Source organism: Lethenteron reissneri, chromosome 15 (assembly GCF_015708825.2).
Source record: "Lethenteron reissneri isolate LAM-NWPU_2019-01 chromosome 15, ASM1570882v1, whole genome shotgun sequence".
NCBI classification, from domain to species: Eukaryota; Metazoa; Chordata; class Hyperoartia; order Petromyzontiformes; family Petromyzontidae; genus Lethenteron; species Lethenteron reissneri.
In genome coordinates, this window is record NC_083793.1 from 4,602,196 (window position 1) to 4,629,618 (window position 27,423).

Here is a 27,423-nt window from a genome sequence, read left to right on the forward strand (position 1 = left end):
TTGTCATTGTAGTGCGTATTTAATGTGCCGCTGCACTCTGATGTTGTAGGAGAAAACATTTATTAAAAAGTATATTTAATTAAGTAGAACGTGTTGTCTATATTTATTTAAAGTTGCGCATTTTGATGTGACGTCACATTTCTCACCCCCCCCCCCCCCATAGGTGCGTGACGTCATTTATGGACGGCCCCACACTGCTTGACCCACGATGCTGAGCACGAACACCGAAGACAACACGCAACACGGCGGGTTCCATTCCAGCAAACATCCCCGATGCAGCCCCGGGACCCCCCCTTTTATGCCCCTCGGCGTGGCTCCGCTCCGCCTTTAGACACGCCCCCATCCAGAACCTTCTAGAAGGATCTGGCTCGCCTTCCCAGTGCCCCCTGCCTGGCTCCGCCCTCGGCCACGCCCCCTGATGGATCTCACTAGTCGGTTCTGGACCCTACAACACGTGTCCCCTTCTGTCACCTTTGGCCTACATCCCGTCACGTGCCCCTGCCGGCCAATCGGGCTACGACGTCCTCAATGGCCCCCTACTCTGCCAGCCCCAGAGACATCTTCCATGACATCATATACTCTAGTATAGTAGGTTTTTACCCTTTCAACTGGTACAAAAACTGACACCTTTATACAAGGCATCATGTTTGCAATAACCACAACACAAGCAGTCAAAATGCAAATGCAAACAAAAAGAAACAACTCTGATGATGATAATGATATGCACTGCCCTTGAAGTTGATTGGTCCACACCCGAGACAGCTTTTCTTAGAGCCTAGTCTCCATTGGTGTTGGACCAGATGACGCCAAAAGGCGTACAACTCAAAGACAGCGCACTATCAGAGTATTGAGAGCTCAGGGTAAGCTCTCAGTTTTTGTACCAGTTGAAAGGGTAAAAACCTACTACTATATTTTGCCACTGGCAAAGGAGATGTTTCATAGTATCATATACTCTGCTGGCAGAGAGGGCTACTGTACCCACTATCCCCCCTCTCTGTTGGTAGATGGCGCTAGGCGCCTTAGTGACCCATTATATGTCACTACACTTATAAGCTGGCTCAAACCTGCTTAGCTTCTAAGAGCGGGCAGAATAGGATGCGTGCTAAACTACAGAGATTAAGACAGAAAATGCAGTTCATTTTAACTTTTAACCAAGAAAGCAAATTCACATAATTTCATAAGTCCTGGGACAATATGTCCAATTCATATGTTCAACTGCAGTATATTTCTTTGAGTACTGGTGTACAGAATATCCAGTATATATACTGCATGAGAGGACATGTAATTGTTTTTAAAGCTTATAATGAGCTTATATACTGCTTGGATGAGCGACCACCAATGCTTACAACAGGTTGAGATAGCTGCTGTTACTAAGGGGCTACATTGCATGCTTTAGTTGACATTTAGCATTATGGTTTGCCAAGTTATGCATTGATACATAGGTTGCTTATATTAAGTATTTAAATGCGTGCATAAATCCATATTATGTATTCAACATGTATGCAAAATGAATGACAAAAAGGTTATGACATTTATTTTTTATTTTCACCTTTGACTTTGCAACACAATTTTTGCAAATAAATACCCATTTCTATACCAAGAAATCCCCCCAAAAATTATCTAATAAATGTAGGTCCATTTTTTCTAGATTTTATTCATACGTATAACGTCATTAATATAGAAAGCAGACATTCTGACAAACACATTTACCCTTCAATTATCTTGAAAACAATGACATCCATATAAAACAACTGCAATTTCAGTACACCATAACTACCTACATTTTAATATTGTACACCATTTGCTCTGTCTTCCAGTACAAAATCGATTTAAACGCTTATGCTATACTTTAAAGTAATGTTTTATGAAATTATCAGAATCCACACACATCACACCAACGTTATAAAGTCATATATGCTGATAATTATCTATTTAGTGACCGTTTCATTGAACGGAGAGTTTAGTTTTACAGCACAAGGCACACGTCGCGAACTGGGAAATGTACTACGGTAGTGCAAAGTGACATCGATGCATCCCAGAAGCGTGTAAATTTGCAATGATAAACTTTAATTACAACTTTGCAAGACCGCCGAAATAAAAAAGAGTAAAGTACAGTACCAATTAAAGAAAATAACACGTAAAAGAAATCTGTGTGGCAAAGAGAAGGTTGGTATCATTTCCCGCAAATAAATACGAGTCAAATGTTGTCTCTGACACTGCGTCCCAAAATGATTATCAACAACCACGAACATTTCTTCCCACCCCAAACCCCCACCCGCCCCCCCCAATCAATAACCACAACGGCAGCAGCAGGGGCAGGAAACCTCCAAAGTCGAATCGTTCAGAGACTCACAGTATCTTAAAAGTTTGGGAAACACCGCTGTCCATCCAACAATCGCTGCAATGACTCCCCGGGTGCAGGCGGACCGCGACGGTATCACACGAGGCATTGTGGGTGTGCGAGCGGGCCTTCACTTCCGCCGGTGTCGTGCGGGACATCGCCCCGGGTCGCTTGAACGGGTGCCGTCATGTCAGCTTGCGTGGGATGCATCCCACGAGCTCCACCATCTCTGGCCAGCCGTCGTACTTGTTGGTCTCCTTTTTGTTTTCCAGCCGCTGAACAGGTGAGAGAGGTGGGAGAGGTGGGGCGGAAGGAGGCGCAGTTAGCCAGATTTTCAGACTTTTGGCGTCATCTGGTCCAACACCAATGGAGACTAGGCTCTAAGAAAAGCTGTCTCTGGTGTGGACCAATCAACTTCAAGGGCAGTGCATATCATTATCATTATCAGAGTTGTTTCTTTTTTTTGCATTTTGACTGCTTGTGTTGTGGTTATTGCAAACATGATGCCTTGTATAAAGGTGTCAGTTTTTGTACCAGTTGAAAGGGTAAACAACTATTACTATTTTCAGACTGATCAATTACTCGGACGCTCTGTTCAGAGGAAACTGAGAACCAATTGAGATGCAATACTCTGATTACATTCCTTCACTGGCAGTGGTCAACAGACTCCTGGGTTCAATATTATTTCTTTGCCTTTCTCCAAATTGTATCCCAATTAAATCTTGACTTAAAGCTTTCGTAACTGCAGGAATTCATATTCTTTTGATCTTTGGGTAAAATCACGTAGGTCGTCATCAGGAAAAAACTTTTCCTGATGACAACCGCTTGTGTTGCGATGGAAACATCGTAGTTTTTTTGTTATTTTCTTTGAACCTATTTACGTGACTTTACTGAAAGCCCCAAAGAATATGTATCCCAAATGTGCTAAGGGCGTTAAGCAGAGGTGGGACAAAGTCATTGTTATGCAAGTCCAAGTCGAGTCTCAAGTCATCAAATTCATGACTCGAGTCTGACTCGAGTCCAAGTCACATGACTCGAGTCCACACCTCAGAGGTGGGACAAAGTCATTGTTATGCAAGTCCAAGTCGAGTCTCAAGTCATCAAATTCATGACTCGAGTCTGACTCGAGTCCAAGTCACATGACTCGAGTCCACACCTCTGGCGTTAAGCCACGCGAATTCATTCACATGAATTAGAGAAAGGCCCGGGGAAGCAGGTGTCACACAGACACCTATGAAATCCCGTAAAGTGACCTCTGGTTCACCTTCCTGCCAACTCTGAATGCTTAAGTTTAAAAAGTATCCAAATATGACTTTTGTACCTCATTTCAATATAATATATTTGTTTGAGATTTTAACTGCACTCCAGCAATAGCAAGTGCACACTTTTGTGTGGCTGAGAACTGCAACTTCATGGTACCAAAATATCACAATGAGTTTTATTGTTTTTTATTGTTTTATATTAATATTATTTTATTATTTCCCTTCTACGTGACTTTACTGAAAGAACCAAGAATATGAGTTTTTATGCGTTTCAACTAAGGCCAAGAGTCTTCATGCGCGATCTCTGTCCGTCATGCAGGGGGACAATACAATTGTAAAGAATATCTAACATTGGAGGTTAATCTTCTTGGTTCTTTTGGTAAAGTCACGTAGAAGGGAAATAATAAAATAAATAGCTCTGCCTTCACCTGAAGACGGCTGCTTGTGTTGTGGCCGAAACGTCGTCAGAATTTAATTTTATTATGTTTATTTATTTATTATTTTATTATTTCCCTTCTACGTGACTTTACCGAAAGAACCAAGAAGATGAATCCCTGCAGTCACGAAAGCTTTAAATCGAAAAATTGGAGGTTTAGTAAAAAGTAAATGAAACTATTTATTTATTTTACCAAGTAAGGCCCACTGAGCAATGAAGCTCTTTTTCAGAAGCGACCAGGCCACAAATGACAGCTCAACGAAGTGGCTTATCGCGTGAACATTTATAGCAGCCAAATACTCAAAAGTTGCGTTGCTATTCGAGGCTTTCCCAATGGAAACTGGCCACATTGATCAAAGGGTTACCCTAAACTTTGGAGATGAAAACAATAGCGCTACAAGGATTGTTCTTGCGTGGTGGAGACGTACCTCCCCTCCCCATACGTCCGCGAACAAACACACGTTGCAATTTAAAAACGTTACAGAATCCATATGCGTGATTTTTTTTCTCATGGTACCGCTTCGAAGGGGCTCTTTCCTTCGATGCCCAAGGCGCCAACAAAGACCCAGCTCTCTCGGAAGGCCAGCGAGTTGACGATTGAGCTGCCCAGCTTGACAAAGAGTGCCTTGGCCTCATCATTTAGCCTGTGTGGGGATACATATATTAGTATGGCGATGACGGTGATGGTGGGTGGGTTTGGAAATAGATGGGAACAATACATTTAATAGCACAGGCGAGGGGCAAAAGGGAATTACAATGTATGTATGTTTAACTTTTTTGCGCACCGTACGTAGTCAACCGTGCTAATCGGAGGTGGGGGGGGGGGGAAGGACAACACAAACTAAACACAAAAAGCAGTTCTAAAGAAATTAGTTTTAAATCTAGATTTAAAATTGCATAGTCAAGCGGAATTCTAATATCGGAAGACAGAGCATTCCAGACGGCCGCAGATGTGCATCTGAAAGCGCAACAACAATGGCCAGCCAAAAGCTGCTGTGAGGATAAGCAGAGTTGGCGTGAAGACAGTGTACAAATGCAGCAGTTGTGGTGCAGCAGTGAAGCATGCAATTACACCATTAATAAATAGACAGTATGTATGAATCGTTTACCTGAAGAAGGATAATTTTTAGTTCACTCATAAATATTACTCATTTAATACTACGCTCAATATGAAGTAAATTATGTATGCATGTTGAACTTCTTTCGCTCCGTACATAGCCAACCGTGCTAATCTGAGGTGCGGGAAATTGATTATTCTGAAATTAAAGTGATGATTCTGGAGATAGAGTGTTTACTGCACCGCGCTAAGAACTTCCCAACCCAAGTTCGATTCCCAGCCACAGGAATCAAAGTCAACTCTCAATTATGAGGGGTAAATGTAAGGAGGGGAGTGGAGACGTGGACAATAGAAAACAATGATGGAAAATGAGAAGCATACACCGATTAAGATGTAAAACAACGTCATTCATGGTTGCCTACATGTAATGGGGACGAAGACAGAACATGTGTTTTTTTGCCTTTTAAAGTGATCAGTTTAATTGTGGATGTGTTCAGTCACGTGTGTACTTAGTCACTGACCCGAGATGGGTGAGCAGCAACTAATAATTAAACCAGCGTACCCATAAAATAAACTTTTATTTATTCTCAGGCAGGGTTACATCGCAACCCTGATAATCTGCCCACGGACGATCAAGAGTTAACTGTAAATATCACTTGATATGCTAGGCATGTAATGACGCATTCAATTGTCGATTAAAATACACTGTTACGATCGATATATACGTGTACAAAAAAATGTGCATGCGAGAATTGATTATGACTTTTACAAAGAGACCATATATAATGGGATAACGTTTTTTTGCAAGTGGCCCTTCTTCCGAGCACGTAAATGATATGCGCTATGAATTAGGATTATTATCAGAATATGCATTTATACTGCAGTGGGAATCCGATGAGCCATGAAGCTCTTTATCACAGATGTCCAGTCGGGGCTGGTAAGAACACTCCAACAGCAATCAATACAAAAACACGATGAGAGTGCAAGGAAAGTAAACACACAAACTAATAAAAAAAATGTCAGTTTTGTTGCCAGATAAAAACGGGTAAAACACCAATTATCATATTTTGTTACTGGCAAATGAGGTTCCAATGGTGTAAATGCTTACCCCGAGCTCTCATACTCTGATGGTGCATTGTCTTTGAGTTGTGCGCCTTTTGGCGTCATCTGGTCCAACACCATGTGAGACTAGGCTCTAAAGAAAGCTGTCTCGGGTGTGGACCAATCAACTTCAAGGACAGTGTATACATTATCAGAGTTGTGTTTTTTGTTTGCATTCCGACTGCAGGTATTGTGGTCAATGCAAACATGACAACTTGTAAAAAAAGGCGTCAGTTTTGTTGCCAGATAAAAAGGGTAAAAAACCAATCATCATATTTTGTTACTGGCAAATGGCCTTCCAATGAAATAAAACACTGAACCATCCCCATCCTACCAGGCAAGCACCAACTGAAGCATTCACTTTTCAGAAGCGACCTGGCCACAAATGACGGCTCAACGAAGTGGCGGCTTATCATTTGGGCATTTAAAGCAGCAAATTCATCTAAATAGTCCAGACGCACGTTTCTAAATGTGCGTCTGGCGAATTGCCCGATGATGCTGGATGCAATTACCAGCGAAACGTCGTACTCAAAAAATTGTAAATATTGTGGTTTCACGCTTCAACACACCGGTGGGCTAAAGTAGTGAACTATTTTGTCTTTTGTTAACGTGACACTTTTTTGCTGATTGGTCGTGTCGGGTGGTGGAGGGTTACGACACATTTGTAAATAACGCGATCTAACCCAAAAACGTTGATTATGAATTTATGTTGTATATATACTGTCCAGTATACCATTGCTGATCACCCTGCGATATGAAAGACGTAGAAGGGCAAGAGGAAGAAGAAGGCTAAGAAGAATTAACAGAGCATATGAATTAAAATTCGAGGCCTCGTTGAAGGCTGCGACATCCTTCCCGATGGTTCACGGTCACATTGCGCACTCACTTTGTGTAGGGATCGTCAAAGCTTGCCAGCAAGACAATCGTGCCTTCCTTGATCCCATTCAAGAACTGTATCAGTAGTTTTATATCTGCAAGAGAGTTTGTAATCCGTGTAAATTGATGCAACAGTATATACACGTGTGTGTGTAGTGACACCAATCACACCTTACTTAAACAAACAAACATTTATTTTGGTCACAGTTCCAATCGACACGCGGTATAAAGCAAAATTGTAATAGATTGCTAAAAATGATGGCCTGGCAAGCCTTTTGGCTGATGGATCGAATTGACCCACCCCTACTGGACACATCTGTGATTCTGAATTGTTATTTCAAATTTTTTTTTTATATGAAACGGACACTTCACAAACATACAGGCATCTTCTTGGTTCTTTCGGTAAAGTCACGTAGATGGGAAATAATAAAAATCAAACATACTAAAATACAATAAAATTGTATTGTATTTTATTATGTTTTATGAATTGTATTTTATTATGTTTTATTTGTATTATTTTATTATTTCCCTTCTACGTGACTTTACCGAAAGAACCAAGAAGATGAATCCCTGCAGTCACGAAAGCTTTAAATCGAAATTTAAACATACAGGCACTTTAAAACCTACAGCTTTAAAGAACTTAACAATGCTGCTGCCGAGCACACAGTTTTATCTTTTAAATGTCGCATTTGGAACAAATTAAGTATTCATACAATGCAGCATTAAGTAATGTTTTCTTCAGGAGACAAATACGTCCATTGTATTATGCTGAATATTAACCAGTGCTAAAATATAAAGAAATAGATTAACAGGTTACCTCCTTGCCACATGTCAAAGTGTCCAGTGTTTATGACCTGTCCCGTTTGTCCTGAGCAACAAAAACAAAAGACAAAGATCCCCCATATAGCCTTAACAGACTGTAGGGGCAAGTGCTGTTAACGAGCACCTATGAAGGCCGGCACGGCACACGAGGGGGTGGGTGGCCAGCACCACGCCCGGCCGCCTTTGTCTCCCTAGTGACGAGGTTTACACACCGCACTAGCTACTCACTTGAGGCTGAGTCGACCTAGGGGAGGCCCAGGACCCATTAAATTAATCGTCACCGGTGTTAGGCCGTGAGCGGGGAATCGAACTCGTACCGCCGGGTTCGTAGCGCGTTTAACCTTCATGACACCACCGCTCCCCGGTCCTGAGCAATACGCACGCATGTCCACACACACACACTCGCCACGCAACACGACCAGTGACTCATCTTCTTGGTTCTTTCGGTAAAGTCACGTAGAAGGGAAGTAATAAAATAATAAAAATACAACATAATAAAATAATTCTCACGATGTTTCGGCTACAACGCAAGCAGCCGTCTTCACCGAAACGTCGTGAGAATTATTTTATTATGTTTTATTTTTATTATTTTATTACTTCCCTTCTACGTGACTTTACCGAAAGAACCAAGAAGATGAATCACTGCAGTCACGAAAGCTTTAAATCGAAACGACCAGGGACGTACAGCGGCTCTATGGTTCACGGGGCAAACCCGTAGAAGTGACCTTTGCTGAACGGGAGATGGGGGGGGCATGGATGCGATGCCAAGCAAATGTGTAACACGCAACGCGGCGGGATAATTATTTTTTGATCCGATTTCTTCAACCGTTGAATTCCGCTCGAGTTTCCACGCCGCGTGTGTACATCAGAACAACAGGCTGCGTTGGCACACATCACCTTAATTGTGTAAGTGGTTTGCATTGTGTCCAGCCCCCCCCCCCCCGCACTGCTATTGACAGGTTTATATATCGAATGTCGCTTGCAAATTAAAAGGATACCGCAGAAGATGGATTAGCATGTTCCCATCACCCGCCCATGCTACGTGGATTGTTAAAGACCTTTCTTTATGCCGGCTCCATTGGCACCTTTGTCTCTAATCAGCTGCAATTCATTTCACTTAAACAGCCTTTCTGAAGATTAATATTAGTAAGGCAAGCATGGGGGGGGGGGGGCATCACGACAATGTGTTTAACAACCGGTGCGCTGCGAGCCCTGAATGTTTGAAAGGGTTGCGGTGTGTGCCGGTGGACCACGAAAGGACGACCTCGTGATGTCAATCAACTCGGTGGGTTGCAACGTGGCCAGCAGATGGCGGTGTAGCAGAACGTGATAGTGAACTTGTGTGTGATGCTAGTGTCTGTCGCACATGCCCCCCCACCGAACGAAGTCAAACAACTCAAAGCGGCACCCTCCTGATAAAGCATCACGATGCTCAGAGGGAATCTTTCCTGGATGAAAAGTGGAATTAATATTGAACAAATCGAATTCGGCAAACTTGCCATTAAAATGTGACCTCATCCTTAAACATGAATTGGGTATTGCTTTTTTGCGAGCAGTCCTGAATCAGTGTTAGAAACAGCAGCATTAGACATTGATCTTTTATTTAAGCTGGGATAACCCTATGAGCTATGACGCTATTTTACACTGGGGTCCACTTATCTGTAGTTTGGACCAGTATCTCCATGGGGTGATCACTACTGATAAACCACTGAGCAAAGCAACCTCATTGGGTGGTTCTAATTCTACTGAACCCATGGGGATGATGATGGAGCCGAACCCAACACTAGCTAAAATAAAACAGGACCCTGCGGGGTGGGCTGGTAGGAATAATACTTAGTACCGGTACAGGGATATCGACCGGGTATAGAGGAGTTAAAGACAAAATTACTGTATTCTAGTGTAACGTAATTAAAAGTGTTTGTTTTGACAAGAAACGCTGTGAGATTTAAAGACCCCTCACCACCAGCCCTCACCACCACCCCCCACCACCAGCCCCCACCACCAGCCCTCACCACCAGCCCCCACCACCAGCCCCCACCACCAGCCCTCACCACCAGCCCCCACCACCAGCCCCCACCACCAGCCCCCACCACCACCCCCCACCACCAGCCCTCACCACCACCCCCCACCACCAGCCCTCACCACCATCCCCCACCACCAGCCCCCACCACCAGCCCTCACCACCACCCCCCACCACACCACCGGCCCCCACCACCACCCCTCACCACCACCCCTCACCACCAGCCCCCACCACCACCCCCCACCACCACCCCCCCACCACCACCCCCCACCACCACCCCCCACCACCACCCCCCACCACCAGCCCCCACCACCACCCCCCACCACCAGCCCTCACCACCACCCCCCACCACCACCCCCCACCACCACCCCCCACCACCAGCCCCCACCACCACCCCCCACCACCCCCCACCACCACCCCCCACCACCACCCCCCACCACCACCCCCCACCACCAGCCCCCACCACCACCCCCCACCACCAGCCCTCACCACCACCCCCCCACCACCACCCCCCACCACCACCCCCCACCACCAGCCCCCCACCACCACCCCCCACCACCACCCCCCACCACCACCCCCCACCACCACCACCCCCCACCACCACCCCCCACCACCAGCCCCCACCACCACCCCCCACCACCAGCCCCCACCACCACCCCCCACCACCAGCCCCCACCACCACCCCTCACCACCACCCCCCACCACCAGCCCCCACCACCACCCCCCACCACCAGCCCTCACCACCACCCCCCACCACCACCCCCCACCACCAGCCCCCACCACCACCCCCCACCACCACCCCCCACCACCACCACCAGCCCTCACCACCACCCCCCACCACCACCCCCCACCACCAGCCCTCACCACCACCCCCCACCACCACCCCCCACCACCAACCCTCACCACCACCCCCCACCACCACCCCCCACCACCAGCCCCCACAACCACCCCCCACCACCACCCCCCACCACCAGCCCTCACCACCACCCCCCACCACCACCCCCCACCACCACCCCCCAAAACCACCCCCCACCACCAGCCCCCACCACCAGCCTTACAACGCAAAAGCCTAAGGCTTTATAAGAAGCGCTGAATGACTAGGCCTCAGTAACTTTAAAGTGACTAATACAGTTTATAAACTACTGATTATAGCGCGCGCCTGTCGTTAAAATGTAACTCTTACACGCGGCTACTCGCGTTAATGTTAAAAGTGCAATTAATTTTTTATAAACATATTAAAATAAACGCTTAATATACCTTGCCACGCAAAAGCCTAAGGCTGTATACGAGGAGCTGAATGACTAGGCCTCAGTAACTTTAAATTGACTAATACAGTTTATAAACTACTGATTATAGCGCGCGCCTGTCGTTAAAATGTAACTCTTACACGCGGCTACTCGCGTTAATGTTAAAAGTGCAATTAATTTTTTATAAACATATTAAAATAAACGCTTAATATACCTTGCCACGCAAAAGCCTAAGGCTGTATACGAGGCGCTAACGGACTAGGCCTCAGTAACATTATAGTTGCGCGCGTCTCGTTAAAATGTAACTCTTACACGCGGCTACTCACGTTAATGTTAACGAAACGCGCGCACTTTATTTAATTTCAAGGTTTTAATCAAAAGCTATCTCAGGGAATAAGGGAATGTTACACGTGTCATGCCAAGTGTTTGCAGTAGGGGGCGATGTTGCTACCAGGATAGCGTCACTGAGTCTAAAGGTTTTTGTAGGGTCATGCCAAGTGTTTGCAGTAGGGGGCGATGTTGATACATGGAGGGACGGACGGACAGTCGGACGGACGGACAGTCGGACGGACGGACGGACGGACACATTAATCTATTGGTGGTCTGGTCCACTTCGTTCCTACCAGTATAAAGGCAGTCCTCTACTTACGATGGAGATGCGTTACGACGACCCCATCGTAAGTCAAAAATATCGTAAGTCGAAGATGGCCTAGCCTACCCAGGAGTCTTAAAGAATGGTGATAATTTAGCAAAACAGAGCAATTTACAGTACCGTACTGTACAAACTATATACTGTATTAATTAATTAAAATACTGTATTGCACAGTAAAATGTAAAGTAAAAAACAGGGCAAATTCTTAGCCTACCTATATGAACTGCAATTGAATAGAAAGTTTTTTCAGGAAACAATCCTATCTGCATCACACAAGGCGGGAGATGCGCACATCCCGGCAGCGTCCCAACGCACAGCATCGTACCTCGTTCGCTGCTGCGTTTGCCTGCCGCGCGAAATTAAAAATATTAAAACAATTTTGTCGTATCGCTATCGCCATCGTAAGATCGAAATATCGGAAGTCGGACCATCGTAACTCGTGGACTATCTGTACATATTTTAATTTCTCCCGTAATTTTATCCTGACTGCGCCGTCGGCATCATGTCATGAGAGAAAGTTTCCAGTCGGATCTCTTGTGGAGAAGTGCAAGCCCATGGGGGTAAGAGAATGGCCCACAGAAGCAGATATTACAGAGTAACTTCTAAGGTACCTTCCAGTGACCTATTGTGCACACGGTAGAGAGCAGCACTTCTCAGCTGGAATTGGGCAAAACATAAGCGCAGAACTAAATTTGAAGCGATGGATTTTTTCGTTGCAGTCATTAGTGACTGTGCTGAGAACATTAGCTCACCCACACACGAAAAACCAATTTACTCATAGGCGGCTGCCTGGATGGGAACAGATTCACGCCAGCTCAGCGCTCAATCTCTGAGTCACTCCATCCACCTCCGCTGGACTAAATTTTAACTCACGTTCTCACAACTTTCAGTCTGGCAGTTCGTAAACCGAGCTACATCCTGTGCCAAGAAAACCACACATCTTGGCACCGATGCAGTCTTTGACCAATGCAAATTCTGACGCAATGGAACAGCATTTTGTGGTCAATGCCTAAGTTTGTCAACATGCATACATACAGGACTTACCGTTAATTAGAGCAATATTTATTCCCACTCCTACGTTGTTCAGCACACTGCTCATAACACTGCGAACATTAAAAAAACATGTATTAGTAGGTACGCAACCATTAAAATCACTTTCCCAGAGATTTAAGAAAAAGTTAAATCTAGTTCATAGCTTTATTCAAAGATGAATTCGTTTTGGTCTCATCAACCATTTGTTTTTTATTATTTCGCACTTTTTTCAATCTAAATTCCTCTATTAACCCAAATGTAACAGTAGCAACAAAAAAATCGTAAATAATTGCACAATTTTAAAGATTGTGTCATGAGCTTAATAATACGTTTTAAATGAAGCACCACATTGCCGCTTACAGAGTAGTACACCCATGTACATATACTGTAACTGTCAAGAGCCATTTTACAAATCCATGGCTGGATGAGGGCCTCCCCACACCACGTGGGGCATGGGGGCAATTTGACCATACTTCACCACGCAGGTCAGTGCGGGTTGGTGTAGGCAGAAGCAGATGCGGGAGCACGGGAGAGTACTACAATAGTTCTTTGGTTCTTTCGGTAAAGTCACGTAGAAAGAAAATAAATTAAATAATAGAAGACGACGTTTCGATTGCAACACAAGCAGTCGTCATCAGGTAGAACTAAAATTGAGAGAGAGACAAAACACAGACACGGAGACACACAGACAGACACACAAGCAGAGAGAGACACACAGAGACACACAGAGACACACAACATAGACACACAGAGACGAGTACAATAGCTATTGTTTTAGTACAACAATATCTTTTGCTGCACTGCCCACGACGTAGCCCCGTAGCCTGTAGCAACATGTGCATTGTGTCCATTAACTTCCATACACTAGCGTATTGATAATAATCATCCAGATGATAATAGGCATAGTGTCGGTGATTGACAATTTGTATATGGAAACGGGCGTCTTGAACACAAAAAGTCTAAATATCTTGAACAGCTGCGTAAAATAACTCTTCGAGCGCAGTGTTTGCACTTAAATTGTATTCACGCCGCATGCTCGTCGAACTGATGTCATCGCTAAATTATTGTCCTCTCTGTATGGCGCCGAATGGGCCCCTTGGCGTAGGTGGAAGACTCTTGCCCCTATAACGACGGACAACCAACCGACCCTGACTTTGTTGACGAGATTCAAAAATGAGATCATGTTTATCTGCTGAAACAAAAGCTGCTGCGTGTCAACGTTGATGGACTAAGATAACAAACATAATGAGCACAAATGATAGCGAGCATAATTCATGAGTCGGACACATGGTTGGATCGAGGAGTCAGATGCATGGGGTCGGAGCGTAAAGTCCCTCGTGTGCCAGAGCCTGAACACGTGGGAGCCTGAACACGTGAGAGCCTGAACACGTGAGAGCCTGAACACGTGGGAGCCTGAACACGTGGGAGCCTGAACACGTGGGAGCCTGAACACGTGGGAGCCTGAACACGTGGAAGCCTGAACACGTGGGAGCCTGAACACGTGAGAGCCTGAACACGTGAGAACCTGAACACGTGAGAGCCTGGACACGTGGGAGCCTGGACACGTGACAGCCTGGACACGTGACAGCCTGGACACGTGAGAGAACAAAGAAGCGCTTCCCTTCCGTTGTTCTCAGCGAACGACGGCGTTGGCGAGTGCGTCTCGAGCCCGAGCTTCTGCTCACGTTCTGTTCCAGAAGCAGATGTTGGGACCCACGACGTCAGCTGCGCCGCTCGTGATGCGGAAGGCGAAGTTGTTGGGAGGGCACGGCTTCTCCATGTCGCAGTCGTTCTTCACCACCATGGGGACTGCACGCACGCACGCACGCGCAAACGCAAAAGACGATCGCCCCCCCCCCCCCGTTCCACCGGCGCATCCGAGCCAAGCCAGCACAGCGGCCCTCATTTTCAAGTTTCAAGTTTCATTTATTTGGTATAGCCCTGTGAGCCATTCGGCTCTTGAATCGGGTGCAACCGCAACAAACAAAAAAACAAAAACATGAACAAGAAAACTTCTTAAAGTGACTATGCGCAAACAGAAAAACCAAGAAAAGACTGCAAAATATTGCAGAAAAAGCACCGTACACCAACACAAGTGTATAGTTACTCGTTAAGTGATCAGTTGGCGGACTTTATTCATAATGAATATACATATAATTGAACATTACACTTCTATGTCTCAACAGCGTTACGGAGATCGTGTGACGTGAGGGTTCTGCCTTTGTAGTAAGGGTTGGAAGTTGACGATGAGAAGGGGGGAGGAGGCGCCTCGGCCCCCCATGTGGAGTGACGTTACCTGCTAATTATTATTAATGGCGGGGGTGTCCATTTGGATGACGTCACCTGTTCATGATTATTAATTAGGGGGGCTGGTCGACGTGGAGTGACGTCACGCGCGGGACACACAGACATTCTTCGCTCATTATAGTAGTAAATATATTTCCCATGGTGCATTGCTTTGTTGATATTTTAAGCTAAAATGCCTTGTGCTTCACATATTCTAAGTGTTGGCCATTACCGTAAGTGTTATTTGATGGATGGTGCTCTGAAAGCACCTGTATTGTTGTGAAGTGCACCATAAAACTCAAGACTCATTGAGACACCACCACTCCAACGAACGTGGACTCGCGCGCGCGTGCACAGCGCAAACAGCAACATGTGGTCACAAAGGATGCGACATCTAAATCAGCTCGGTTTGCACTCTGACTCTGCAAAAGAGTTTTCTCTGCAGAAGAGAACAGTCAACCTTCGCAAACTGCCACGTGGACTGCTGGGATTTAAAGGTCTCACGATTGGCTGTTGAAACGTCCGCAGATGGAATTAATAAGCTTGGAGATTAATCTTCTAAGCAACATCTTTCCTTGCCCATTGATTGCTTAGATATTAAGTCTCAATCCCAAGTGCCATAATGAATGTTCGCAGCAGATTTGAATTATCCCTTGGAATGAAAGGCCAAGCACTACTTGTGTTCTAGTATCATGTCTGAAACACACAACTTTAAGGGCACGTTTTGAAATGTACGTATGTATGTTGAACTTCTATTGCATCGTACATAGCCAACCGTGATAACCGGAGGTGCCGGGGGAAGGACAACAAACTAAATACAAAAAGGAGTTAGAAAGAAGTTAGTTTTTAATCTAGATTTCAAAATGGTGTCCTTAATACAATCTGGGTGGCTCAGAGGTCAGTTTGCCGGCATCCCTTAAGAACCTCGGTATAAATCCGGGTTCTCAATTTTAGTGAGTTGCTGGTCTCAGCCCATTCACAATGACTGCACGCAAAAAAAATCCATCATCTTAACTTTGATCTTCATTCAATTGTGCAAAAATGTCATCTTTGAGAATTAATTTGCCTTGATTGCAAAGCAATTAACATATTTAGATATGTGGATAAGAGGTCACTTGAAGAGTGATCTCAGAACTAGGTCTGTTTCATCTCCTTCCGTGGAATTTTTTTTGGATCGCGGATGCCCTGCACGAGTTCCAAATGGCCACTCGATTCCATCGCGTGGCACCGACAGTGAATTTTTTTTTCATAAATTAAAAGCATATTTTTAAACCTGACATTTGCTCACCGTGGCATCTATATGTAACGGGTTCCGGAGACACTTGTAGATGTACTTCTTTATTACAATACAACACTCCAACAGTACTCCAACTCTCCAACAGTCCTGATACTCTGTTACAGCCTAGGTACACAGCCTAGATACTGTACTCTGGCTACACTCCGGAACTCGCCCTCACAAGGTCGTAGAGTCGGGAGTTCCAGAGTCCCAGCGCTGGCTCTCACAGCATCCCAGGGTCTTCAGATGGCTGGTCGTGGGTCTTGGGTCTTGAGTTCCAACTGGGCCCCGATCGTCCAGGGAGCTCTCCTTTTATGCCTGATCCAACGAGGGGTGGGGCCGTGTGCACCACCAGACATCCCACAGAGCACACACAGCCCCCCCCGTTGGCGGCGCCCAGGGGATTAAGCGCCTGGGAACTCAACGCCTGGCGCCCAGAGGCTTAAGCGTCTGGACCCCCTGGGAACCCAGCGCCTGGCGCCCAGAGGCTTAAGCGTCTGGACTCGCCTGGGATCCCAGAGCCCCCAGCAGCCCCTCCCTTCTTATGTCACTACATTACCCCCCTCTACGTAGCCTCCAGCCGTCCCGGCTGTCAATAATTAGAAAGTTTAAATTAACGAAAGGGAGAGAGAGACAAAAAATATGCGAGCCTCAATAGGAAAAGAAAAGAGAACAAGAAAGCAACCATAAAAACCATAACCAACCTGTACAACTCTACACTATATACAAGCATCAATCAACAAAAAGGTGAAGCAATAACACGTGAACAAACGACCCGCGGCACACCTAGCCCTCCTCGGGATCTGCATAGAAAACGGGGAATTAACAACAAATATACAGATTCCGACGCGTTGGATGCACAACCAACACCTGTAATCGAACCGAAATCACACAACCACCGCATGGATGGCAGGGATCCACACCACTCTGCCAGCCTCCCATCCGTCAGGTGGAGAGAAGGCGAAGACCAACATGTCGAGCATCCCTCTACACACACTTATCCGGACGTCTGTCTACGTCCCGGGTCGAGAAGTCGTACTTCAGGGCCGACCCATGTACTGGGCAAAGAAGTCGCACTTCAGGGCTGCTCCAGTATCTACATTTTCAAATATATATATAAAATTTACATGACACAACCAAAATAAATCTGCCTGCTCCTGTCCATAAATGGTGGCCGCACGCGCGAACCGCATCTCCAAGGCATCCCGTGCTTGCGTCCCAGCAGCCCTCAATGAGGACCACCACCGACATTACATGTCAACCGTTTGCACCCCCCGCCTTTCCAACGTGGCGTCTCCATCCTAAAACCGCGCACGTCGGCCATATCGGGGGGGACTTCAACCCAGTCTCTCTCCAAGACTCGCATCGCAGCATATAGCTGTACCGACCGATCTGAGACCCAATCTTTCTCCAAGACTCGCATCGCAGCATATAGCTGTACCGACCGATCTGAGACCCAACCTCTCTCCAAGACTCGCATCGCAGCATATAGCTGTACCGACCGATCTGAGACCCAACCTCTCTCCAAGACTCGCATCGCAGCATATAGCTGTACCGACCGATCTGAGACCCAACCTCTCTCCAAGACTCGCATCGCAGCATATAGCTGTACCGACCGATCTGAGACCCAACCTCTCTCCAAGACTCGCATCGCAGCATATAGCTGTACCGACCGATCTGAGACCCAACCTCTCTCCAAGACTCGCATCGCAGCATATAGCTGTACCGACCGATCTGAGACGACCCATTGTTCACTCCCTGCACAACATGCACCCTGACAACCGAGGGATACAGTCCCAACATAACGGGACAACTACACCTGAAGACCACGAATCTCCAGCCCACTGTTTGAACGCGCCTCGGAGTGTTTCAATCTCCGGGCCGTCAGGTCAAGCCGTCAGCTATTCCATGATGGGACCACACTCTCCGAGCCCTGTGAGCGCACAGCCCACTAGGCCAGACATGCCATGGAGTGTTTCAATCTCCGGGCTGTCAGGTCAAGCCGTCAGCCATAGCATGACGGGACCACACTCTCCGAGCCATGTGAGCACACAGCCCACTAGGCTAGACATGCCACGGAGTGTGTCTATCTCCGGGCTGTCAGGTCAAGCCGTCAGCCATAGCATGACGGGACCACAACTCTCGTGTTAGACACGCAACACCCGCTGGGCCATCCTGGTCAGGATCTGCACCCCAAGATATTTGAGAACCAGCATGACAATTCCAAATCCTTGGCAGCATGTCACCATCTCAAGATAAATGCCCCATACAGTATATACATCGTTAACAATGACAGCACAAGCTATACATTAACAATCACGAACAAAGCTCAATATAAACCATACATTGTTAACAATCACAAGCAAAGTTTCGCACACACATTGACAACACTCACGGGCGAAGCTCCACACAGTTTACCCAACAACAGTCACGACTCCCCGACGACAACGAAGAAAATGTCAACAAAAAAATCATTAATCCGGAGCGCGTAAATGTACGAAATGTCAGGGGCCGTCTCCCGACCTCCAACCTTTGGCCAGAGCAACAAAGGCGGCGAGCAGCGAGTCGGTCCATGTGCCGGCCCCGGCGCTGGTTACAGTAAGAATGGCGCCCTCACTGTCCGGTCGCAGCGCTGATGACGCTGTATGCCAGGTTGAAGCCAGCTGTCGTCCGGCGGTGAGGGACGCAGCGCTGATGACGCGGCGTCGTCGGGTTGGGCCACGCTGGGCCCGGAAGTGACGTCGCTCCCAGCGGTCATTGCTCCCCCGGCAGAAGTGACGACACACCCGGAAGCATCTCCCACATCCGTGGGGGGAATGGCGGCGGCGGGCTCGGGCGAGCGCCCCTCCTCCTCTCTCCCTCCCGCCATCGGCCGCGAGCACCGCATCTCGCCCGGGAGGAAGGCGGTGGCGCAGAGCAGCTCTGCGAGGCGAAGCAGCGCCTCCTCCATCTCTGCTCCCGACGCTGGAGAGGGGGCGGTCGGTGGAGCAGACAGCTGCTTAGCCGGCGGTGCGGCGTTGTTGTCGGCCGGCGGTGCAGCGTCGCTGTCGGCCGGCGTTGGCCGCCCCATCGCTGCCTGCTCCTCTTCATCGCCGTCAGGACTGAAGGTACGTGGCTCATTTCTTGTCTCCATTGCCACTTCTGACGCCAAATGTAACGGGTTCCGGAGACACTTGTAGATGTACTTCTTTATTACAATACAACACTCCAACAGTACTCCAACTCTCCAACAGTCCTGATACTCTGTTACAGCCTAGGTACACAGCCTAGATACTGTACTCTGGCTACACTCCGGAACTCGCCCTCACAAGGTCGTAGAGTCGGGAGTTCCAGAGTCCCAGCGCTGGCTCTCACAGCATCCCAGGGTCTTCAGATGGCTGGTCGTGGGTCTTGGGTCTTGAGTTCCAACTGGGCCCCGATCGTCCAGGGAGCTCTCCTTTTATGCCTGATCCAACGAGGGGTGGGGCCGTGTGCACCACCAGACATCCCACAGAGCACACACAGCCCCCCCCCGTTGGCGGCGCCCAGGGGATTAAGCGCCTGGGAACTCAACGCCTGGCGCCCAGAGGCTTAAGCGTCTGGACCCCCTGGGAACCCAGCGCCTGGCGCCCAGAGGCTTAAGCGTCTGGACTCGCCTGGGATCCCAGAGCCCCCAGCAGCCCCTCCCTTCTTATGTCACTACATATACACCGCACACATTGCACCCACGCACAGGTCCAACACTCGCCGGACACGTGCCAAGTTGATTATCCCTGAGGTACAACCACGGCCACAACCACATCATTAGCAGCCACCTGTAGTGCAGAAAACGAGCCATGGTTTGTGGATTTTCTCGCATAACATGCACATGTCGTCAAACGAATAGCAGCTGCCATTTTGTTTACTTGATGTTGGGGGGGGGGAGGTATTCACTCTGAGCAATGGAGTTCCTCAGGAAGGTAGTTCAGCAAGTAGGTGAATAACCTGGCCATGCAGATTGAGTGGTTTCCTCGTGTATACATGGTTTTTCTCTGGGTATTCCCATTTTGCCCACATATGAAAACACACTTAAAGAACAGAATTAGCCGATTGTGCCAAATTAGAAGCCTACTGAAAATGAGCCTTGAGACGTAGTGAGCTCTTTGTTTGTATATATATATTTTTTAAAGCGGCTCTGTCTGTCCATCCGTAATGAGGGAGCCAACATTACTCTCACGATAATCATCTGCTATGCATTAAACTTTAGAATGAAATTGCTTTGCTTTTAGGGACTTCGCCGATAGGAAAACGGCGATATTTATTCAAGGGTTGCCCAAAACTTGGAGACACAAACGAGAGCAGAGAGATATCATGGCACCCTTTTGCCCGGATCAAAGCATGGGAAATAAGAATAGGTTTTACCCTTTCTGGCAATTAAACAGGTGTTGTTAAGTTGTTCAAACACCAAGGAATGAAGTCTGCATTAACCGCACGTAATTGTGGTGAACACGCAAAGAAATATGCTCTGAGAATATGTACATTGTCTTTGAAACTGATTTCCCTACACCAAAGTCAGCCTTCTGGAAACGCACGTGCAAACGTATTGTGCCCCGATGTGCTACCCATCAAATCGCATACCCTAAATAAATACTTCTGAAGACATGCTGCAACTACTTTACATAATCCACACATATGCAGACGTTTTCCTACGTTGTGTTGCTAAAGCTATGCTAACAAGCTGCCCAGAAACATTAAGTTTGCCAAACGCGCATTGTGCAACTCTAATCATTATCGCCTTCAAGTTGCTCTGAGCACGTAAACATAACTGTTGTCACACTTTCACAATTCCCACTGTGATCAACAAACAAACTTACACTTTCTTTTTATCCAGTGCCTTGCTCGACACCCCCCCCCCCCCCCACTTGAGACCATTACATAAAAAACATTTGATTGATATTTACGAGAGAAAAGAAATCGCATGTGTTTATGCATTCATTAATGTGGGGCCCTAATTAAAATTATCTTGAAAATGTGGGACTGCACACTCCCACCATGGCAAGCTTCTGGATCAATCTCCGTCTTTATCCGTACAGTGTAAACATGCTGGATAGCATTTGCTTAATAAATGGCAAACACTAAGCAGTTTTTTTCTTTATTTTATGTTTTGACAATGACATTAAAGCAACATTAGCGCATTGCCCAAATGTCATCATCCGTAGCAACAACGAGATTGAGCAATAGCGTGATCGAACTCATTTAAATGCAGAGTATTTCCCTTGCAGGCGCTACGATGCACATTGGGTCGGCAAAGATTAATCGATTCAAAATCCGCAATGCGTGCATCAAATGATGCAGGTTATACTCTATGTTGTATCTACCAATCTTGATTTGAAGCTTTCGTGACTGCAGGAATCCATACTCGTTGGTTCTTTCGGTAAAGTCACGTGGGTAGAAATAAAATCAAACAAATCACGACGTTTCGATCGCAACACACTGTATCTAAAATTTATATAAAACAAAATGTTTACTTCGAATGATACGCTGTTGCAAATGTTACCATCAAGTCCAATGGGAATAAATCGACAGGGAAAAAAATCGGCAGAACAAGGCAATGAAGGTTAAAGAGTAGACCTTAATTTTTTTCTCTGTTATTGCACCGGACACCTGGAATTCCATCGCTTAAAACACGTCCTTGCTTATCCTTTTTGCCGATTTCTACTACCTACGTTGCAGTACTTTATTTCACGTTTTTTTTTCTGCTGTGGACATTTTGGTGACCTGTGTCACTAGCAAACGTGACCATCTTTGTCTCTTGGGTTCTTAACTGGTAAAAGAAAGTAAAATTGAAACTTCTTGTACCTAAATTTTGATTTAAAGCTTTCGTGACTGCTGGGATGCATATTCTTGGTTCTTTCGGTAAAGTCACGTAGAAGGGAAATAATAAAAGAAAAAAATATATTTGTATTATTTTATTATTTCTTTACTTACTCATGCCACCAGGAGACCACCTCGAGAGGGTTTTTCGGCCTTCTCTTCCACGCTGGTTATTAAATATTTTTGAAGAAGTGGGAATACCCACACTTTACCTCACCACTCACAACCTAGCGATCGACTAATTCTGGGGTACCCATTAATACTGCTGGGTGGGAAGAGGCGGTAAGGGGTGTCTGTGAAAAGAGCTTTATAGCTAATTGGATTCCTCCAGCACGATTCCGATTCTGGGGGATTTCAGAAACTTGCACCGTTGTTTCAACTGCCGTAGCGGGGAGGTCAAACCGGTGACCTCTGGATTGCAAGCCCAGTGAAAAGGATGCTGTCATAATGACAGAAAAAATGTATTCTTTATTTCAATCTTGACCCTGAATCGTGACAATGTATTTCATTTTGGGAGTGAAGGGATTCGTGAAATACCAAACGCTCAGGGTGCCAAAAGGTTGGTCGCAGGTTGGCTCGACCTCATCATCAACATCCTCAGCTATGATCTATCCACTGCTCCCGTCGCCAACCGATGAGCATGGTTGACTGCGTATGGCGCGAAAGAAGTTCACCATAAATATGTGCGTGACTCACTGTCTCGTGGTGTATAAATTTCATTGCTCCATCTCCTCGTTGTCGAACTCGAGGGCGTGTTCGCGTCTCTTGGCTGGCCTCAGTGTGTTGTGAACGAGGGGCAATCGGTACGTTCACTTTTTGGCAATGATTTTGAACATCGGTCAGCCCACAATGTTCTAAGTCTACCAACATCATTGGGCGTGTATCATCATTCATGCCAATTATCAGCCAGAGTGGGGAGCGGGGGAGAGCTCAGATGTTTTAGTACACATATATAATGTTGCCCGACAACTCAGCTGTGCATGCATGGTGATACGTTTCAAAATTAATGAAAGTGCAGCTGCGCCTCTGGAACAAACGCCTCGAGATGGCTCATCGGCGGCAGCTGAAATCACAATCGAATCCCAATGTGCGCTCCCGCAGTGAAGGCGTTGCATAGGCAAACAGGGCACCAACTTACTGGGGCTCGAGGCTTTCGCCATTGTGCTGTGTGTCTCTCTCCTCTGGGCTCTCGGCTTTCACCACGAGGTTGTCCTACCGTTACGTCAGACGTTTCGCTCCACGTGGTGCCGCCGTCTCCACGGGCTGGGAGCGAAACGTCGGGACATCGTGCGGTACAACCAAAAAGAAAACCACGTCCGAGAGCTGTGCACCATTTTTCTTTCGCGGATATGAAATGGGGACAAGGAGCCTCTTGGGGAGGTGCAATCAGATGCGTCTCTTCACAACGCTGGCCAGCGCAGCTCGGTGAAGATGGATAGCAAAGACACTGGAGCAGAGCACAGCACAACACTGGAATTCGCTTCACTGCCCTCCGCTGATAGCGCAGCGCTGCAGCAGCCTATAACAACAACCTGTTCTATGCACGGTGGTCACTGATTCGAGGCCTATCCAGACTCAGGCCTTCTTAGCGTATCATATCTGACTGGATCGCCGCATTCCGGGCGATTTGGTCAAAGGCATAAACAGAGTTAGGCGCGTAAGATCACACAGTGAAGTGGAGGCAAATATCAGCTATTACTCAGGGAGACAAAGGTAAAGCAACCTGAAGGCGAGGTAGCATATGAGAGGCCGAGAGAGTGAGAAGGGATCTATCCATCTGGTGTCATAACTGAGGCTTATTATCGATGATAAATGATTTCCACCTTCTGTGATCTTCAGCCTCCAACTGTATCACATTGTCCAAATGATTAATCAGTTTCCTTTCTCTTCCCCTCCTCCTTTCCATTTCACACTCACACAATCATCTTCGTCATATCTCCGGCCGTGACCCTATTAGGATATGTGCCGCATACGCCACCTTCTTTCTCACAAGATCGGATGGATGAGGGTACACGCCAGAGGGATAAAAGTGTGGCCAGATACAATCTCTGTCCTCGAACTCATTGGCAACACATTCCTGCGGAGGGAGCTGGTAGGAACGTTGGGTTTCTCGGTCAATGGCCAGGGTCAACGGCGGCGTGGTGTATTCCGCAAATATGCCGACTGTGAGGGCGGGCACAAGCCGGCGTGAGTAGGTTAAACGTTGAGTTTTATAAGGGCACCACGGGGTGACCAGCCCCTCCCCACCCAGCCCCACCCCTCCCACCCCCCACCCAGCCCCTCCCCACCTTCCCCACCCAGCCCCTCCCCACCCAGCCCCTCCCCACCCAGCCCCTCCCCACCCTCCCCTCCCCACCCAGCCCCTCCCTCCCCACCCAGCCCCTCCCTGCACGACGGACACAATAATCCCCTGTGGGCTGGTGTAACCAGGAGGTTCCTACCAGTATGAGTTTAATATATAGTTATCTCATTGCCAGAGAGTGTGCCCAAACCCCTGCCTTTGTTTCTCTCTGGACTCGGCTTGCTGATTCTCACCACATGTTCTGCTGCAAAGTGCAACTCGCCCATGGGGCGAAAAATAGCTATGAAGTCAAACAGGATTTCATCAATGCAAATTGTCTTCTTGGGTCTTTCGGTAAAGTCACGTAGAAGGGAAATAATAAAATAATAAAAATAAAACATAATAAAATAGTTCTCACGACGTTTCAGCCACAACGCAAGCAGCCGTCCTCAGCGTCAGACGCTGTCTCCCCGACAGACCTGGTCTTCACCTGAGGACGGCTGCTTGCGTTGTGGCCGAAACGTCGTGAGAACTATTTTATTATGTTTTATTTTTATTATTTTATTATTTCCCTTCTACGTGACTTTACCGAAAGAACCAAGAAGATGAATCTCTGCAGTCACGAAAGCTTTAAATAGAAATTTACTGCAAATAGTCTTTCCGTTTACTCAAGGCATTGTCTTTGCTAATTTTAGTTTTTTTTTTTCCAAAGTGTATCCTCGATACATATTTGCTGTGGGTGCACTTTAAGTTGCGACTTACTAAGAGAATAATGATGCAATGTAAGAGGAAAATGTGGGTGGGTTTCTTTTTTTAACACAACTTTAAACAAATTAAATCTAACGTTTGACATATTGTGCTTTACATCCTGCTTTGTTAAACGGTATGCACAGATGTGCAATGTAACGAAACACGTTTTGTATAAATATTGTGAAATATAAATCTCGGAAAAAAATGGAAAATATAGGTATGCGTACACAAAATTACTTGTAGATTGCATTTGTTTTACCCGTTTCCGAGTTGAATGTTTGCTAAACATCTATGGAAAGAAGTGCGTTAGAAGCAAGTCAAAGGGTTACGTAAAAAATGAAGACGTGCGAACAAGAAGTGACCAACGACTTTGTTAACGTGAAGAAAGTTTAAAGTGGCAATGGGCGTCAGAGACGTGGCGAGGAAAACCGAAGAGGGGCGAGAAACAAACACGAAGTTTCGGAGTGGAGGCCGAACGAGAGAAGATAAGCGGAGAGAGAGAGATCGCGAAGGAGTTCGCCGTTGGAGGACATCATGAGTTGTGCGCCTTTTGGCGTCATCTGGTCCAACTCATGTGAGACTAGGCTCTAAGGAAAGCTGTCTTGGGTGTGGAACAATCAACTTCAAGGACAGTGCATATATTATCAGTTATGTTTTTTTTTGCATTATGGCTGCAGGTATTGTGGTCTATGCAAACATGACTCCTTGTAAGAAAGGTGTCAGTTTTGTTGCCAGAGAGAAGGGTAAAAAAACAATTATCATATTTTTTACTGGCAAATGAGGTTACAATGGTGTAAATGCTTACCCCGAGCTCTCAAACTCTGAGGGTGCATTGTCTTTGAGTTGTGCGCCTATTGGCGTCATCTAGTCCAACCCATGTGAGACTAGGCTCTAAGGAAAGCTGTCTTGGGTGTGGACCAATCAACTTCAAGGACAGTGCATATATTATCAGAGTTATGTTTTTTGTTTGCATTATGACTGCAGGTATTGTGGTCTATGCAAACATGACTCCTTGTAAAAAAGGTGTCAGTTTTGTTGCCAGATAGAAGGGTAAAAAAAACATTTCTCGGACATCACAGAGTTGAGGCCATTGACTGGACAAGAACAACGAAGGAAAGGAAGGAATGAAAGACAATGGTGGAGGCTGTTGTCTTGCAGTGGGGCGTTTTAGACTCACAACAACAACGACGCTACCACAGTCGGGCTTCGTGCACGTTTTGAAATGTTACTTTTCGGATTGGTTAGGCCAGCGGTCGGCAACCTTTGAGGACTGCTTCGTGACGTTGTTTTTAAGGACCCACCGTCTCGTATTCACCACACAGTGCATTGTGGCTCTTGGTATACTGAGTTAAGTTTTTTTATTACCGAATTTGAAAAAAAAGGTCTCTTCTTGGTTGCTTTGATTGCCGACCCCTGCGGCCAACGGCCAGCAAAGCACGCGGTGTACCTTTGGAGTCAGCACCACATCACGTGGCCTTTGTCTCCCTACCCATAGAGTGAACCTCGAGGCAACGGGCTGTTTATTTTAAGCAGAGTCAACGCAAGAAGCCCATGGCATGTTATGACATGCGTCATTAGCAACTGAACCTGGGTCTTTAATGATAAGTGATATACGGTGTCACAACTGTGCATAATTGATAAACTGGTAAAATATAACAACTAATATTTAGTATGCAGAACAACAATTGTAAATCATGCTGGCAGAGGAGAAAACTCCTAACAGTGTTTCGCAATTCCAGTCTCTGATTACCAATCTTTTCTCGCCATCTGCAAATTAAGCAACGGAAAACTGCTTACACCTAATAATAGTTGGCAATCACGCAGAAAGGACATCAGAGCTATTTCGGAGATCCCTTGAAGAAACCGCTGATCCACACATTGATCCACACATTAGGGTGGCAGCACTTTCCCAAATGCTATAGAAGCAATGTTTGCCACATGAGTAGCACCAATTTTTGTTTCTATATGTGCCAGAGAGCTTGAATGTAGCCAATTTAAGTGCGGAACCCAATTTCATAGGATTAACCTACCAATAACATTACTAACCAGGCTCGAACTTGCTTAAGTTCCGAGACTGAGGATGATGTGTGGGTGTTGACACAGCAGTAGAGTGACATTTCAGTACAACCGTGCTCCCGTTTATTTATATCCA

The 27,423-nt window shown here is 46.5% G+C and overlaps 1 protein-coding gene across 1 annotated transcript in view; it reads right to left on the reverse strand.

Moving 5' to 3' along the window:
• Positions 1-2,289: 2,289 nt before the first annotated feature.
• LOC133342609 (protein FAM3D-like) overlaps positions 2,290-27,423 on the reverse strand; it is a 38,863-nt gene continuing 13,729 nt past the window's right edge. Inside the window, exons 5-10 of the mRNA XM_061551847.1 lie at positions 14,532-14,655; positions 12,859-12,917; positions 7,891-7,941; positions 7,084-7,168; positions 4,557-4,683; positions 2,290-2,616 (exon numbers count right to left, since the gene is read on the reverse strand). Coding sequence (XP_061407831.1) covers positions 2,527-2,616; positions 4,557-4,683; positions 7,084-7,168; positions 7,891-7,941; positions 12,859-12,917; positions 14,532-14,655 — 536 coding nt within the window. The 3' untranslated portion in view covers positions 2,290-2,526. The remainder of the gene's footprint in view (positions 2,617-4,556; positions 4,684-7,083; positions 7,169-7,890; positions 7,942-12,858; positions 12,918-14,531; positions 14,656-27,423) is intronic.